The following is a 15,343-nucleotide window of genomic DNA, read 5'->3' on the forward strand; positions in this document are numbered from 1 at the left end:
CTCATACCACCAAACCTGTGCCAAACCTTACCTGTGTCCCACCTCAATAGCAGCAAAAGACAATACTCTTTTGCAATACAATATGAACACATTAAGTACATTCCACTTCATTTTTGATGCATAGTAGTTAAACCCACCTAATATAAAGTGAGATCAAATATTTAAAACAAACATTCATAAAAAAGCCCATGATATTAGCATTAATTGCACAAACACACATTTTGTTGAGCATGAGAAGTACACAGCATGAAAGTAAACAGCAAGCTCAAACTTCCTCTGAAAGTAACTGGTGTAAGCTGTTTTCTTTTTTTAAACGGTTAACTTAACATGACTTTGGCTTATTTACTGGAATGAAGCCGAAAGATCCCCTGAAAGTAGCATAAAAATAAAAGGGAAAAAATGGTTTCAGAAATAATGATGGCAGCACTTTAGATAAGGGAACACAATTAATTTGTTGCTGACTAGCATGCATATTAGAATACTGGCTGTTTATTAGTATTTAGAAAGCACACATTAATACCTCATTCTGCACAATAATTCTAAATCCTCTAACCCAAATCAATATCTAAACATAACTATTACGCACGCAGCAAATTAGGAGTTTATTGAGGGAAAACTCTTTATTAATAGTGAATATGTACGTTCCTTATTCTAAAGTGTTACCAAAATGATTATCATTAAGTCATTAACCAAATGCTGCAAATCCTGTGCATTGGTGCCAACCCAGACACTGTGGTGTGTGTGTATACAGTATTGTTCAAAATAATAGCAGTACAATGTGACTAACCAGAATAATCAAGGTTTTTAGTATATTTTTTATTGCTACGTGGCAAACAAGTTACCAGTAGGTTCAGTAGATTGTCAGAAAACAAATGAGACCCAGCATTCATGATATGCACGCTCTTAAGGCTGTGCAATTGGGCAATTAGTTGAAATGGGTGTGTTCAAAAAAATAGCAGTGTCTACCTTTGACTGTACAAACTCAAAACTATTTTGTACAAACATTTTTTTTTTTCTGGGATTTAGCAATCCTGTGAATCACTAAATTAATATTTAGTTGTATGACCACAGTTTTTTAAAACTGCATGACATCTGTGTGGCATGGAGTCAACCAACTTGTGGCACCTCTCAGCTGTTATTCCACTCCATGATTCTTTAACAACATTCCACAATTCATTCACATTTCTTGGTTTTGCTTCAGAAACAGCATTTTTGATATCACCCCACAAGTTCCCAATTGGATTAAGGTCTGGAGATTGGGCTGGCCACTCCATAACATTAATTTTGTTGGTTTGGAACCAAGACTTTGCCCGTTTACTAGTGTGTTTTGGGTCATTGTCTTGTTGAAACAACCATTTCAAGGGCATGTCCTCTTCAGCATAGGGCAACATGACCTCTTCAAGTATTTTAACATATGCAAACTGATCCATGATCCCTGGTATGCGATAAATAGGCCCAACACCATAGTAGGAGAAACATGCCCATATCATGATGCTTGCACCTCCATGCTTCACTGTCTTCACTGTGTACTGTGGCTTGAATTCAGAGTTTGGGGGTCGTCTCACAAACTGCCTGTGGCCCTTGGACCCAAAAAGAACAATTTTACTCTCATCAGTCCACAAAATGTTCCTCCATTTCTCTTTAGGCCAGTTGATGTGTTCTTTGGCAAATTGTAACCTCTTCTGCACATGCCTTTTTTTTAAACAGAGGGACTTTGCGGGGGATTCTTGAAAATAGATTAGCTTCACACAGACGTCTTCTAACTGTCACAGTACTTACAGGTAACTCCAGACTGTCTTTGATCATCCTGGAGGTGATCATTGGCTGAGCCTTTGCCATTCTGGTTATTCTTCTATCCATTTTGATGGTTGTCTTCCGTTTTCTTCCACGTCTCTCTGGTTTTGCTCTCCATTTTAAGGCATTGGAGATCATTTTAGCTGAACAGCCTATCATTTTTTGCACCTCTTTATAGGTTTTCCCCTCTCTAATCAACTTTTTAATCAAAGTACGCTGTTCTTCTGAACAATGTCTTGAACGACCCATTTTCCTCAGCTTTCAAATGCATGTTCAACAAGTGTTGGCTTCATCCTTAAATAGGGGCCACCTGATTCACACCTGTTTCTTCACAAAATTGATGACCTCAGTGATTGAATGCCACACTGCTATTTTTTTGAACACACCCCTTTCAACGAATTCAACTAATTGCCCAATTGCACAGCCTTAAGAGCGTGCATATCATGAATGCTGGGTCTCATTTGTTTTCTGAGAATCTACTGAACCTACTGGTAACTTGTTTGCCACGTAGCAATAAAAAAATATACGAAAAACCTTGATTATTCTGGTTAGTCACATTGTACTGCTATTATTTTGAACAATACTGTATATATATATATATATATATATATATATATATATATATATATATACTGTCTGCAGCCTCCCAGATTCTCAGTTGAATATCACATATACTGATTAAAAACTGGAATGAAGAGATCTTATGGGTGGTCTGATGTTTGATGTGGTTACTGGCATCACACCCATGTGAGTCTGCTTCACAGGCATAACATGGAAGCTATTTTCCCTGAGCATATGTATGATTTCCTGTGTCCCTCAGCTCGATGAAAGTACTCTAATAAATGGGAGTAGATGATGGTGAAGAGCTGTTTATGTAGAAAGCAAGAAATGCCAATAGAGTATAAAAGTATACTGTGTCTGTGTGTCAGAGCTGCTTAGATGTTCCCTCATGATTATAATTCACTTACAGTAGGAAATATCATCATGTTTGTCTAAAATGAACCTAGCAAAGATCTTTAACACAGTTGGTGAGTTACATTCTTTTGGTAAGATTGCATTGACAGTTCATTTTCAGTGAGAGATGCCAACACAAAGCAGCATAAGAGACAAATACTTTTGACAGCAAAGAGGTCAATTTTTTTGTAGTGCCAATAGTTAAAATATAATATTTGGTTTCCACCATTCCACGTGTTTTTTTCTCTTGTGAAAAACAAGTGCACTAAATTTGCACTTGTAGTGTATGTGAAAAGTAAAAATTATATACTTGCAATTAGACTTTCAAGACTATGTTAAGTGAATGTTTACGTACACTTTACATGGCATTTTAATTCAATTAATATATTATCTTCACGTACCGTTTTGTTTTTAAATGTATTATTTATGTTTTAAAGTACACCACAGGTGCACTTCTTTTTCTCTAGGGATAAGAACGAATGGAATAACACAAGATAAATCCAGTCTATTCATCTAGAATTTGGCAGCCAGAAAGCAAACACAAGCTAATGGCTGCAGATGAAGCCTCGCAGCAGATGGAGAAAGAGAAATTGGGGATTTCGATCATAAGGACTGTATTTTCTCATGATAGGGAAGTTGAGTGACGGTGTCTGGGGCAGTAAATTAAACCCACCTGTTGTTTGGTGAATGAGAGTGAATGTGTATAGTGGTAGGTCAGCTCTGTACTCTGAGCTCACTGCAGCCTGGCTGTCAGCACGCCAGTAAAAACATACTTCATCATCTGAAATCATCGCCTGATGTCAAGTGAACGGACATGCAGGTCTGTGTGTACCCGGATGATACTCACCAGTCTGTAAGTCAGGGTTGGTCTCGCACACAGACCAATCCACATTGCAGTCACAATGTGTCTTCTCAAACAGGTTGTCCATCACATCTCTGACTGTTTGTCTCTCGTCCACCATCAGAGTCTTTGAGCTGCCATCCGTTAACTCCACTTTCACGACCAGCTACACAACAAACCATAAATAACAAGGTTAAACGAAATATAGTTTACAGCATAACTGCATACTGTTTGTTTTTTGTGGTGATTTGCATCTGCATTTGGAACCTTTGGATGCTTTACAGTTTATGTTGGTCATAAGATGTCACCAAGTTTAGCAGTTCTTGGTCAGAATATTCTGCAAAGTGAACCAAAGTGGAACTTCTGGCTAAAGAAAATTGAATTGAAATATGTTAAGGAGCTTGGTAGGAGCCAAACATAAGCACACACTGGTTTTAGAGGATATATACATTTTCTGGGGAACTACTTTGTCTGCAATGGTGCATGAAATTTGAATATCAACAATCATGCTAAAAGTGTATATTAGTGCATTCAGAATGGTTTCATTTTGATTGTAGTCATATTTTGTAATCACCACATTGTTTCAGTTATCATTGCAACTATATGTTCTTGCTGTAATCACTGTTACAACATGTTACAACTGCACACTGGATAAACCACTTTGAGTAACCAGCTTTAGATCACTCAATGAAGGCATTAATTCAGTTTGGGTCATGTCACCTATAACCAGAATAATAAGAAACCAGACTGTTAATCCATCCTGCAGTCTGAGCCTTATTATTGCAAACAATGATTACTCAAAGCTTGCTCTTTTATTGCTTAAGAGCCTGTTTATTCTTCATGATACTTTATCATGATACTACGAGACACAAAAATACACATAACCTATGCAATTGTTGACAGTTGATGATGGTACAATTATGGATCTAAAAAAATACACCTAACTTATGCAATTGTTGATAGTATGATAATGGATCTATACATTTCTATGATAATTTTGGACAGTTAATTAGTTGAGATCAGCTCATGCAAGTCTGAATAAAAAATGAGCCCAAAAGTTGGATGAGTCTTGAGTCAAGACCTAGACCTGAAGATGGTCAAGTCCAAATCTAGACCATGACCTAAAAAATGTTTAGTCTGAATCAAGCATAAATCTAAAGAGATAGTTGAGTCTGAGTAATGACACATACTTGAAAAATGTTAAATCAGAGTCAAGACAACAACCTGAAAAAGGTTTAGATTGAGTCAACCAGCCTAAGACCTGAAGATGACTGAGTTCGATTTAAAATAATGATCTGAAGTGTTATGTCTGAGTCAAAGCAGAGGTCTGAAGACGGTGGTGTCAGTGTAAAAACTGAGACCCGAAGATGGTTCAGCCTGAGTCAAGTCAAGACTGAGAGCTGAAATGTATTGAGTCTTGAGTCAAGAAAAAAACCTGAAGATGTTTGAGCCCGAGTTAAGACAAAGACCTGAAAGTTGTTGAGTCAGAGTCAAGACAGAGACCTGACGAGGGTGAAGTCTGAGGCTACATTTATTCGACAACCATGTAGTCAAAAATTGAAAAGGTTCAAAATCGACACGTACTGCGCATGTCTACATACCCAACACATACTACGCACAGGCATGCATGCAGGTTTTCAAAGATTCCCATATTGGATGTTCACATGGAAACAATAACTGTAGCGTTTTCATTCATAAACTATGTTTCCCATTTTGTTTTGCTGAAAACGTTGTGTAAACAGAAACCTGAGAAAGGGTCGAGTCCAAGTCCAGACAGAGACCCTAAAGAAGGCTGAGTCAGAGTCAAGACAGAGGCCTGAAGAAAGTCTGATTCAAGACCTGAAAAGTATAGAGTCTAAGTCAAGACCAAGACCGCATTTCTCAACCAGGGCAGCACTGCCCCCAGTGGACGTTCAGAGAAGGAGAACATTAAGGTGTTGTTGGAGGGCATTTGCTAAGGTAAGTTTACACTAAAGATTATGAAGAGACAAGACAGATGAAACATTGGAACTATTTACAAAAGAATATGATTTGCAATATTCTAACACCATGTTACACTGCACACATCAGACCAAACTTTCCAGATCCATGTCCTATTGCGGTGTAGCAAGAGCATGGGGTATGCCAGAAATATAGTGGGGAAACAATGTATTACTTGGGTTTACTGTCTGTGACTCGGCTGTGCATCCAGTGAACTTAGCATCCAGCAACTCTCAATGCTGTGAAGGTCTCCAGCTGTTTTAGAATATCCAAAGCCAGCATGAATCATCATGAGCAGTGTCTAACTGCAATAAATAATATACTTGACACCATTCAGGTCCATTCAAGACGGAAAAACGATTCAAACGACTTTATCTCTCACCTTTTTCACTTTGGCCTCCTTTAGCTTCTCCAAAGCAAGCTTGATCTTATCTGCTTTCATCTGTTCCTCTAGTTCTTCCTGAGGAGACACAAAATGATGTGTGTGGTGTCATGTGGTCAGTGTGACATTAAAGGGCTCTGTATATGGGAAATGCAAGGTTTATTTTGACTCTCTGCAGATTAAATATAAAAATGAATAAGGAAGATGGTATAATGTTGTCTGGTCTTGCAGTCTGAGGTCAGATAATTTTAACAGAAATTAAGCTAGTAATGTGATTAATTTGAATTAAATACATACAAATAGTTTCAAGTTTGTTCAATAGCCTATATTCTAAAATATCAGCAGGCATTCTGGGTTCCAAAGAAAGATGTACGTAATGCTATCCTTCTCAGAAGGCAATATAATTATGCTGCCCAACTTGTAGAACAGCCTTCACATCGGTGAAGAACAAGAACATCTGTAATGCTTTCAAGTGCTTGTTGGGTAGGCATCTCACATAAGGTTTTAAAACCGAGATGATCTGCATTATTAAACCGTCTGGATATCTCCTGCTGTACATTCTGCCAAGCACTGGTCTAGACAGAAAATAACATTCAATGACTATCCAGCTCAGCTAACATTGCACTCATGAGGATAATTACATTTTATGGTTAAGCTACTTTTTACGAAATGGATGTTGTAGACATTCATAAGGTTCATACTTCAAAAAGTTATTGCAGTTTGTTGGCTGCACTTAAATTCCATTATGTTCAAACACATTCGGCCTGTGTTAAAATAAACCCTGTAATCTTCAACAATGTACGTGTTAACCGCATGAGGCCTGAGGGTGTGCATACCATTCAGAATGATACTTACTTTCGATGGTGTGGAGGTGGGTGGTGGGGGCTGAGCTGCAATGGAGTTGAAGGAAGTTGCAGGTCTGGAGGTGTCAGCTGATGCTTGGAGGCTAAAATTACTCTGAGGCTGGGAGGGTATTGAGGCAACTGGAGCTGACCCCTTAAACGCATCTCTGTCTGTGGCAAACTTTTCTTCCGTGGCACTGATATCTGCCACCAGATCAGCCATCAAGGCGTCCAAGTCATTGTCTTCCATATCATGCAGAGATGCTTTAGAGGTCACAATGTAAAAAAATAATTAAATAAATGTCACATTTGGAGTGGTGTGCTATTTCATATGAATTCCTTAAGCATGATAAAAAAAAACAACAACATAGGATTAATAATAAGCATGAAGGTCCACCCAACCCCATCACCTAGACTTAATTAGAACATGTGAAAATATATAAAGGATATAGAAAGTATGAACATACAAATAACCCACCAGTTAATTTAAATGTATTCATTTTAGCACACACTTACATTTCATTCAGTCTAACAATTTTCTCCTAACATGTGTTCCTCGGGATTTAAACCCCCATCCTTGCGCTTGCTAACGCAATGCTCTACCACTTGAGCTATAGGAACATTTGTAAATATTTAAAATTTTTATGGGATTATGTTGTATATTGTGGCCACTAATAAACAATTTCCCGCCAAATGAGCAGTCAGGATTTAATTAAAACCAGGGAGGGAATTCATAAAACATGACTGGCCTCAAATTAAAAAGTTTTGGGTTTACAAGTAAAAAAATAAATAAAAAATTAGTAAGTTCTTAATTTGTGAAATTTATTAATGTCATGTGTGGAGCTCCGTGACAACATGAAATGAGGAAGGAATTCATAAAATAATACATTTTTTTAACAAGTACAGCTTTGACTGCAGCAAACTTTCTCCACTTCAAACAGCTCCATCTGTGCATCTTTGGGCCGCACTCAGACATAATTTCAAGCAATTTTATGGTTAATTAATCACAAATTTCCTCCTAAAAGCAACACTTGATGAATAGAGCCTTTTGGTGAAATAACTCAGTAAAACAGCGGACACTTGTGAAACATATTAGGCTGAAATATTGTTTACCATTCAGATCTGTGAAACCAATGGAAAAGTTCATTTCCTGAGGGTCAGGAATGGAGGAAGGTTTAGGCAAAGGCGCAGACACTATTTCTGCTTCAAAACTCTGTGAAAAGACAAATGCGGAACGACTCATATGAAAGACAAATATGGAAGCTATGTTTTTTACTGTATTTTTTAAACTACAGAACAAACAGCAAAGGAACTATAATCTTATTGACGTACAAATGTGATATGCATATTAGGCTTAATATATGTGCTTCCCACTTTTGTTTCATATTTTGTGCTCATACTGTTAGCATCTGACTTATACCATCTCTAATTCATACTTGCAAGAAGAAAATATCCACATTTTCAATGCATCGTATATCCAACCTGGAATTGTTTGAATGGGATATAATTGCTGTGTTCTATTGACACACTAAAAAATGTTAGACATATATCTTTTTATGAAGTGGTTCCATACCTTTTTTACTTAAAAGCACACAAAGGCACACATTGCACTGATTAGCCAGTTTCCCTTCTTGAGGATATGAGAAACATACCTGCGTTAGGAGATCCATCTCCTGCATCATGTCACTGAACATTGCATCAATGTCATCCATCTGCAACAGGAATAATTGGGAGATGAGAATTTAACATCTTTAGAACAAGTTTCGCAATAGAACTGTTAGAATTGAATTGTCGCAATAGAGTTCAGCACAGAAACTCAACACAGAACTTGAGGTATGAACACAGGCCTAATTTAAACAAAATGCATTCTGACCATTGAATGTAAACACACACATTTTCAGTGTAATTTCATTTATTATTTATTATATCCATGTGCAATACTTTCTGGAATAATGGATCCTGTTTGGTCAGTCACTACATTTAGAGGTCAAATATTTGGTAACGCTTTATTTTAAAGGGGTCATATGATGTGATTTCAAGTTTTTCTTTCTTTTTGGAGTGTTGCAAGCTGCATATATAAGATCCCTGAAGTTTCAAAGACTAAAGTCTCAAATCCAAAGAGATATTCTTTATCAAAGTTAAGACTCTGCCACGCCCCCTGAAATGGCTCATTCAAACACGCCCCCCACATGTCTACGTCACGATGTGGAAATATTTGCGTAATGCCACCCAAATGTTCACGCAAAGAAAGAAGATGTGGTTTCAGTAACACAGTGTTGAAGGGAGTTGCTGTGTATTTAGGTAAAAGCAAAACCACTTTATTTGGCCTTCCGAAAGTAGATGCATTTAGGAATCTTTAAGATTACTTACAACAGAACAGCAATACATTTTATGGACGACCGTTTCGTGAACCTAGGAGAGGAGGTCAGTCAGATTTGCTACGACAATCTGACACTTCTGAATCAGCTACTATAAGTATGTTTTGTTTTTAGTTTAGGTATTTGCTATTGACTGTTCAAATTCTGAGTTTTGCGCGTCGTGTGTGTGTGAGAGAAAGAGAGCGAGAGCAAGAGAGAGACTTCATCACTGTGTCTATCATGAGACTCTGTTCCTCTTTCGGGCTTGAACTGATGGTAAAACTAAGGACATTATTACCCGTGTTAACATTTATTTTAAAAGATGAAACTCGCGGTTATGGAAGGGGGCATAACATTTCCGACGAGTGCTTGCGGTTTTTGGCCAATCACAATGATCTGGGTCAGTTGGCCTATCAGAGCAGACTGCGTTTTTGGAAGGAGGGACTTTATAGAAAATGACACATTTGAGAGAGACAGGACACATTTGAGAGATGCAGGGCATAGTGGACTTACAATCATTAAAGCATGTCAACTTATTCTGTTATACCAAATACACAAAGTAATTATCTTTAAAAAAGCCTAATTTGACCCTTTTAAGGTGATGCTTGTAAACTTCACAGTGAACAGGTTCATCCTCCACTATATGTTGGGTCCTGATCACACTGTCGGTGTTTATTTTGCAATAAAGACGGGCCAGTTATCGTTCTAACCCAGGGCTCTTGAACTGGTGGCTTGTGAAACTTTTTGCATGACCGTCTGATTGATTTAGATTACACTGTCACTTTTATTTTCTCCTCCGTGTGTTAAACCGATGTGTCTCATGAGCCTGTAGTGTGATAATGTGAAGCGTCACTGAACATTCATGCATGCAAACATCCTGACTATATTTTGAGTCTACAAGTGAGTCAGCATTCTCAGCTGAACATCCTCCCATCTAATAAGATACAATAGTTTTTGTCCTACTGGTGTTGTCATAATCTGGCAACAAAAGTAGTTTTGTGATTGCTGTGCAGAATTGCAGAATTTGGATGGTGCCATTATTTTTATGGTTACAGCAGCATGTGATTGGTAATACAGAGTGCATATATAGAGTAACAGGAGTACCTGTGCACATGGGTAAAAAAAATAAAAATAAAAACCTTGCCCAAAGCTAAACATTGCACAATATCCATCCAGAGGCTATAGATAAAAGCATGGCTTGCATAACTTGTTCTTTGCCAAGACATGCAGAATCCTGCTCATGAACGCTCAGCACTGCCTGCGTGTACAATAATACAGAAAGTATGAATTATGTGCAAATAAATTTGCCAAGAGATCATTCTCTGTCTCATTCTACTGTAGACATTGGAGATGCAGTAAGTAAATAAATCAATTCATGTTTTAGATTAAACTTTTCTTTCATCACAGTTAAAATATATGAGCCATATTAAAAAAGGATCTGTTATCTTCACTTCTGAGTTTTCAGCTTCAACTATAATAAAACACTCATTATCTGTATTCTTGATCCAAAATAACCGACTTAAGCCCACTTCCCTCTTATTCTCCCACATTCAGCAATTCGTTTGTGAAACTGCTTTGAATGAATGCACTTTTCATACATAGACGTCTAGCTTGTATCGCATGGTCTGTGCCACAGACATGAATGATTCCTCATTCGGCTTATTGAGAATAAGCGAACTTTTCAGTCTGAGAAAAGAAACATTTTACTTGGATGATAAAATGGGCAAATCCCATAAACACTGAAGACGGGACTCGAGCCCTCCTTCACTGTATTATGTTTTTTCTTTTTTTAAACTAGAATGTTTACCTGATATTTTTTCATTGTAGAAAAAAATATATAAACCATATTTTCTATTAAAAATGCATGTTTTTTTTAATTATTTTTTATTTTACTTGAACAAAACAATAAAACACACGTTATTCTTCATTCAAATAAGAGTTGTGCTAATACTCCAACTAAAACAAGCTCTTTAATTAACATGGGTCAGACTAAAGTCGTGCACCTGTGAGTTAAACAATGCTGCGTCTTCTTGTTTAAATGAAGTACTGTCGTGCAGCCAATCAGAGAGCTGTTTGTGTGCTGCTACACATGGGGAAGTGGTTACAGACACTTCCCCTCGCAAGATGTTGAAAGCATCCGGAAACAGATGACACTCACTACTGTATCTCTACGCAACCATCACAATACGGTGCTTCTTATACCTGTCTTTTTCCAAACAACTGATAAGCACGGGCATTATTATAGTATCAGTATATTCTCATGAAAATATAAGCAAATGTCTTTTGTTCGATTTATGATACATAGATTTGCGGTATCAATACAGGAAGGAATGAAACCGTGTAATTTCCCAGCATTAGTTCTGTTGAAACCTTGAGTACATCTTTGGTTATCTGACACGTATGAGGACAAGCAAGATACTGATCTATTAACCAGTATCTTTTACGCTTCAAGAATCATTTTCATGTGTTTTGTTAAGTGTTATGGTAACTATAACAGTCCATATCAAGGGCATCTGTGCAGGACTTTATGTCTGGAAAAGAAATGAGCTCAATGTTTCCATCTGTTTCAAAACTACATGTGCTTTGGATTAAATATCGAGGAAGTTATTTAGTTTTACTGCAGTCAAACTGGTCTTACCTTGAAGGATAACTGTAACAAAGTTATGAATTTTGTTGATGGATATATTTTCCTTTCATTAACTCTTTAGCTCTTTAAATTTCTGATATAAATGTGTGCAACTCATACTAGATTATTGTGAGTCCATTGTGAAAAAGAAGTACACTTCAATATATATATAGCAAAGCACTTTGATAAGCTACACAATTTATGGTATACTTATTTGAACAGCATGAAAAGTACACAATTAGATACAGTATATGGCAAAGTTTACTTTGGAGTTGGTTCAAAATCCTACTTTTGATGCAATAGTAATATTGATACCTGCTTTATAGCAAACACTGTCGATAAGAGTTGATTCTGAAACTGACTTAATATTTTAACCTTAAAATGTCATTTTTGAGACACAAGGAAACCTATAAACCTATAAACGCATCTGTTTTGCAGCATTCCATGATTTGGGAAAATATCTTAACAGCTCATTTTCACAGTTCTCTGAGTAGCCTAGTAGCTATAATGTTGCTGCAGTAATGCTTTTTAAAATCACTGAGATGCTATCATACCTTAGTAGTTATTTTAGTCAGGGGGAAAACAGTCATTACAGACCCAGACGGACTGTTGACTTTGGGGTAACCTGATAGAAAAACAGTCTCCTGTTTGTTTCTTCATCAAACACTCGGGCACAGTGTTTTAGTTCAGCTGGTGTGCCGTTCTGTGATTCCTGTCACAGTGCTTGTGTACTTTAACCTGTGAGCTGTTATGCTTGAAACACTAAACCTCTTTAACATAAAAAAGTAGAGCCAGAGACAAAAAAAAAAGTATGCTTTGAGGCTAAAATGTATGCATATGCAGTTCACATTGTTCTGAATCACATTTTGTAGACAACATTCTAATTCCTTCAGTCACTATTGTACAAATTATTGTTATTTGCTAATTTAGAGACCTGAAAAACATGTGTTACTCCAAATGAGACAGACATAATTACTCACAGAGATACTGGACCACTGAGGACACGCAAACCAGCAAAAAGTCTTGTTCTTTACCAAATGTAACATATATTATCCATTCTAAATCAACATGAAATGACATTCCCAGCTTTACTTCCATACTGTGGCATATTTCAATGAAATCAATGATTTTATCCATCAGGAATTGTTTGGATTCTGTAAAGTGGGAGTTTCAGTGGATTGTTGAGGACTTTGCAAATAATCGAATTTCGATTAAAACGTATAATGACAACGATTTTTACATTTGGAATAACGTGCACTGATGATTCATTCACAGTGGAACCAGGAATACGTTTTGAGGAGCTTTAATGATATATGAAACTACTGTTAATCCAAAACTATTAGCAACTATCACACTGATATGGTACTGATATCTGTACTGTTTGCTGTGTCCAACAGTGCAACATGTAACCAGTCACAACAATATTATTATGAATTAATTAACAATTAATTCAGCCAGAAGAGAAGAGTCAGTAGTTTGAGCTATTTTCCACAGTGCCTTCTGTCCAGTCTATAACTACATATTGGTCAAAAGCAAATCTGCCCATGTCATCTTTATGTCTGGACCCTAATCAATAGTCAAATATACCGACTCACAACATTCAGGTACTGGTCTAGCATTTAAAGTCCTTTTTGTTTTCATTAAAGCAATCAGTAAAGTCATCAAAATGAGTCATTAATTAAATTAATCTACAGAACTGTGGAATTAGACTACTTTTAGGCACCAGAGATTCTACAAAATCATTTTGTTACCTGATTATTGTCAGATGTGACAGGCATTTGACCAAAATCAACAACACACTGAACCTAGTCCTAAAAATTGACATTTGTTTGAGAAAAAACATCACTTACCTTGGCTGATTTGGCGGTTCTAATAACTAAGATATGGGGTCATGAATAAGTTCTGTAAAATGCTTCTCTTTCCTGTTTTAACGGTGGACACCACCCAACCCACATGCAGCAGGCTGCTGAGCTGTCGCGCTCATATGTTAGTCACCAACACTTCCTGCCTGACACGGAAGTTCAGGTCTAAACCTGTCTCTGCATTCCATCTGACGCAGAAAAACAGCGGCATACAAGTGCACAGCTGAGATTGTGTGCAAGACAAGCCAACCAGTTCATTATTTCTCTGTAGATTACATATTGGTCAATGATTGATAAGCATTTCTCCCAGTTAATGATCAATGACATTGTTATACATGTCTGCTTTTTATCAGCAATGATACGTTTCAACATAATACGAAGCCATGTCATTTTATAAACCTGCTTGCTTTTGAAGCAATTGCATGCAACTATAAAAATTCTTAATGCTATAGAAATAATCCAACCAAAATGATCTACGTCAATGATGTAGAAGAGTTTGTTTCTTCATGAGAATAAACTTTTAATTTAGCACTACATCACTTGTTCTCCAATTGATGAAAAGGGGCTTCTGTGTAAGCTGTGCTTTATTCCTCATTGTGCTTGTTTGATTTATTTAGATTTGCATTATAATATATAGTGTATGGAATGTAGTGTGTTGGGATATTGAACAACACAAAGAAAATATTCACAAATTGAAATTATTTATTGCAGTGTGGAGGACAAAAAAAAAAAAAAAAAAAAGCAGTGCGTTTGGACTTTATTTTTGGTTTTCATTCTTTGTCCAGATAAAGAAGGAAATAGCATTGGAAAGAAAACGTACCTCTTTATTTCATGGGGTTTTCTCCAGTGTTGACATATTTCCTATCGAATCTGGGAAAGCATGTTCCTGTCTTCATTTCACAGCGATCCCACAGATGAACAAGTTTTGGTTCCCCAAAGAACCTTTCAGTGAACAGTTCCTCAAAAAAAAAAAAAAACATCTTGATGTGAAGACCATTTAAAACAATCGAAACATACTTTTTTTCACTATAAAGAATGTTTTATGCAATGTATAAAGGTTATTTACTACAGCACTATAGATGCCAAAAATGAATGTTGATGGATTCAAAATAAAAAGAAAGGGAATAAAAGCCACAAAACTCTCAATTTGACATCATGGGGTTTATAGAGTCAGCAATATATCTGTTCCACAATTCCTTACTTTTTCAAGCTAAACTTGTAGAATATAGACTGTCTAACCGAATCAGGCCTAAACAATGTTTCTTTCCATTCAAGCGGCTGAGCAAACAATCTCAGGTCCATGTTGTTGTGCTGAGTCGGAAGCAGCTGGATGTAGATAGATGCAGACAATTAAGCCACTTTGGGAATTTATACTAAGGCAATACAAACTTACATTTGTTCAGCACAAGTCCTAGAAAGACACAGTTTCAGGACATTTAAGGACCTCCTGTAATTTAAGTAACAAGATAGTTAACACTGCTCAGAGTAATTTTGAATTACAACAAACCTACAGCATCCACAGTTTTCTTAAAAGAGAATTGAAATCTTACCATTTGCTACCAATTATTATGACTTATTATGACTTTTTTAATATGCTCTTATCCTTAGAAGCCCCCACCAGCTCAAGTAGGAGAAATAGACCACCCTTTTTTAGAAACACTGTGTGGCACAAACCAAACCATATGAGACCAGAAATATCTGACAT

The 15,343-nt window shown here is 36.8% G+C and overlaps 1 protein-coding gene across 1 annotated transcript in view; it reads right to left on the reverse strand.

The window, feature by feature from the left end:
* The window catches only part of LOC128013268 (amyloid beta A4 precursor protein-binding family B member 1-interacting protein-like), a 22,285-nt gene extending 8,503 nt beyond the window's left edge, over positions 1-13,782 (reverse strand). The window contains exons 1-6 of the mRNA XM_052596117.1: positions 13,627-13,782; positions 8,446-8,505; positions 7,907-8,006; positions 6,807-7,057; positions 5,952-6,029; positions 3,596-3,755 (exon numbers count right to left, since the gene is read on the reverse strand). Of these exons, the coding sequence (XP_052452077.1) occupies positions 3,596-3,755; positions 5,952-6,029; positions 6,807-7,057; positions 7,907-8,006; positions 8,446-8,505 (649 nt within the window). The 5' untranslated portion in view covers positions 13,627-13,782. The remainder of the gene's footprint in view (positions 1-3,595; positions 3,756-5,951; positions 6,030-6,806; positions 7,058-7,906; positions 8,007-8,445; positions 8,506-13,626) is intronic.
* Between the last annotated feature and the right edge of the window lie 1,561 nt (positions 13,783-15,343).

Source organism: Carassius gibelio, chromosome B24 (assembly GCF_023724105.1).
Source record: "Carassius gibelio isolate Cgi1373 ecotype wild population from Czech Republic chromosome B24, carGib1.2-hapl.c, whole genome shotgun sequence".
NCBI lineage: Eukaryota > Metazoa > Chordata > Actinopteri > Cypriniformes > Cyprinidae > Carassius > Carassius gibelio.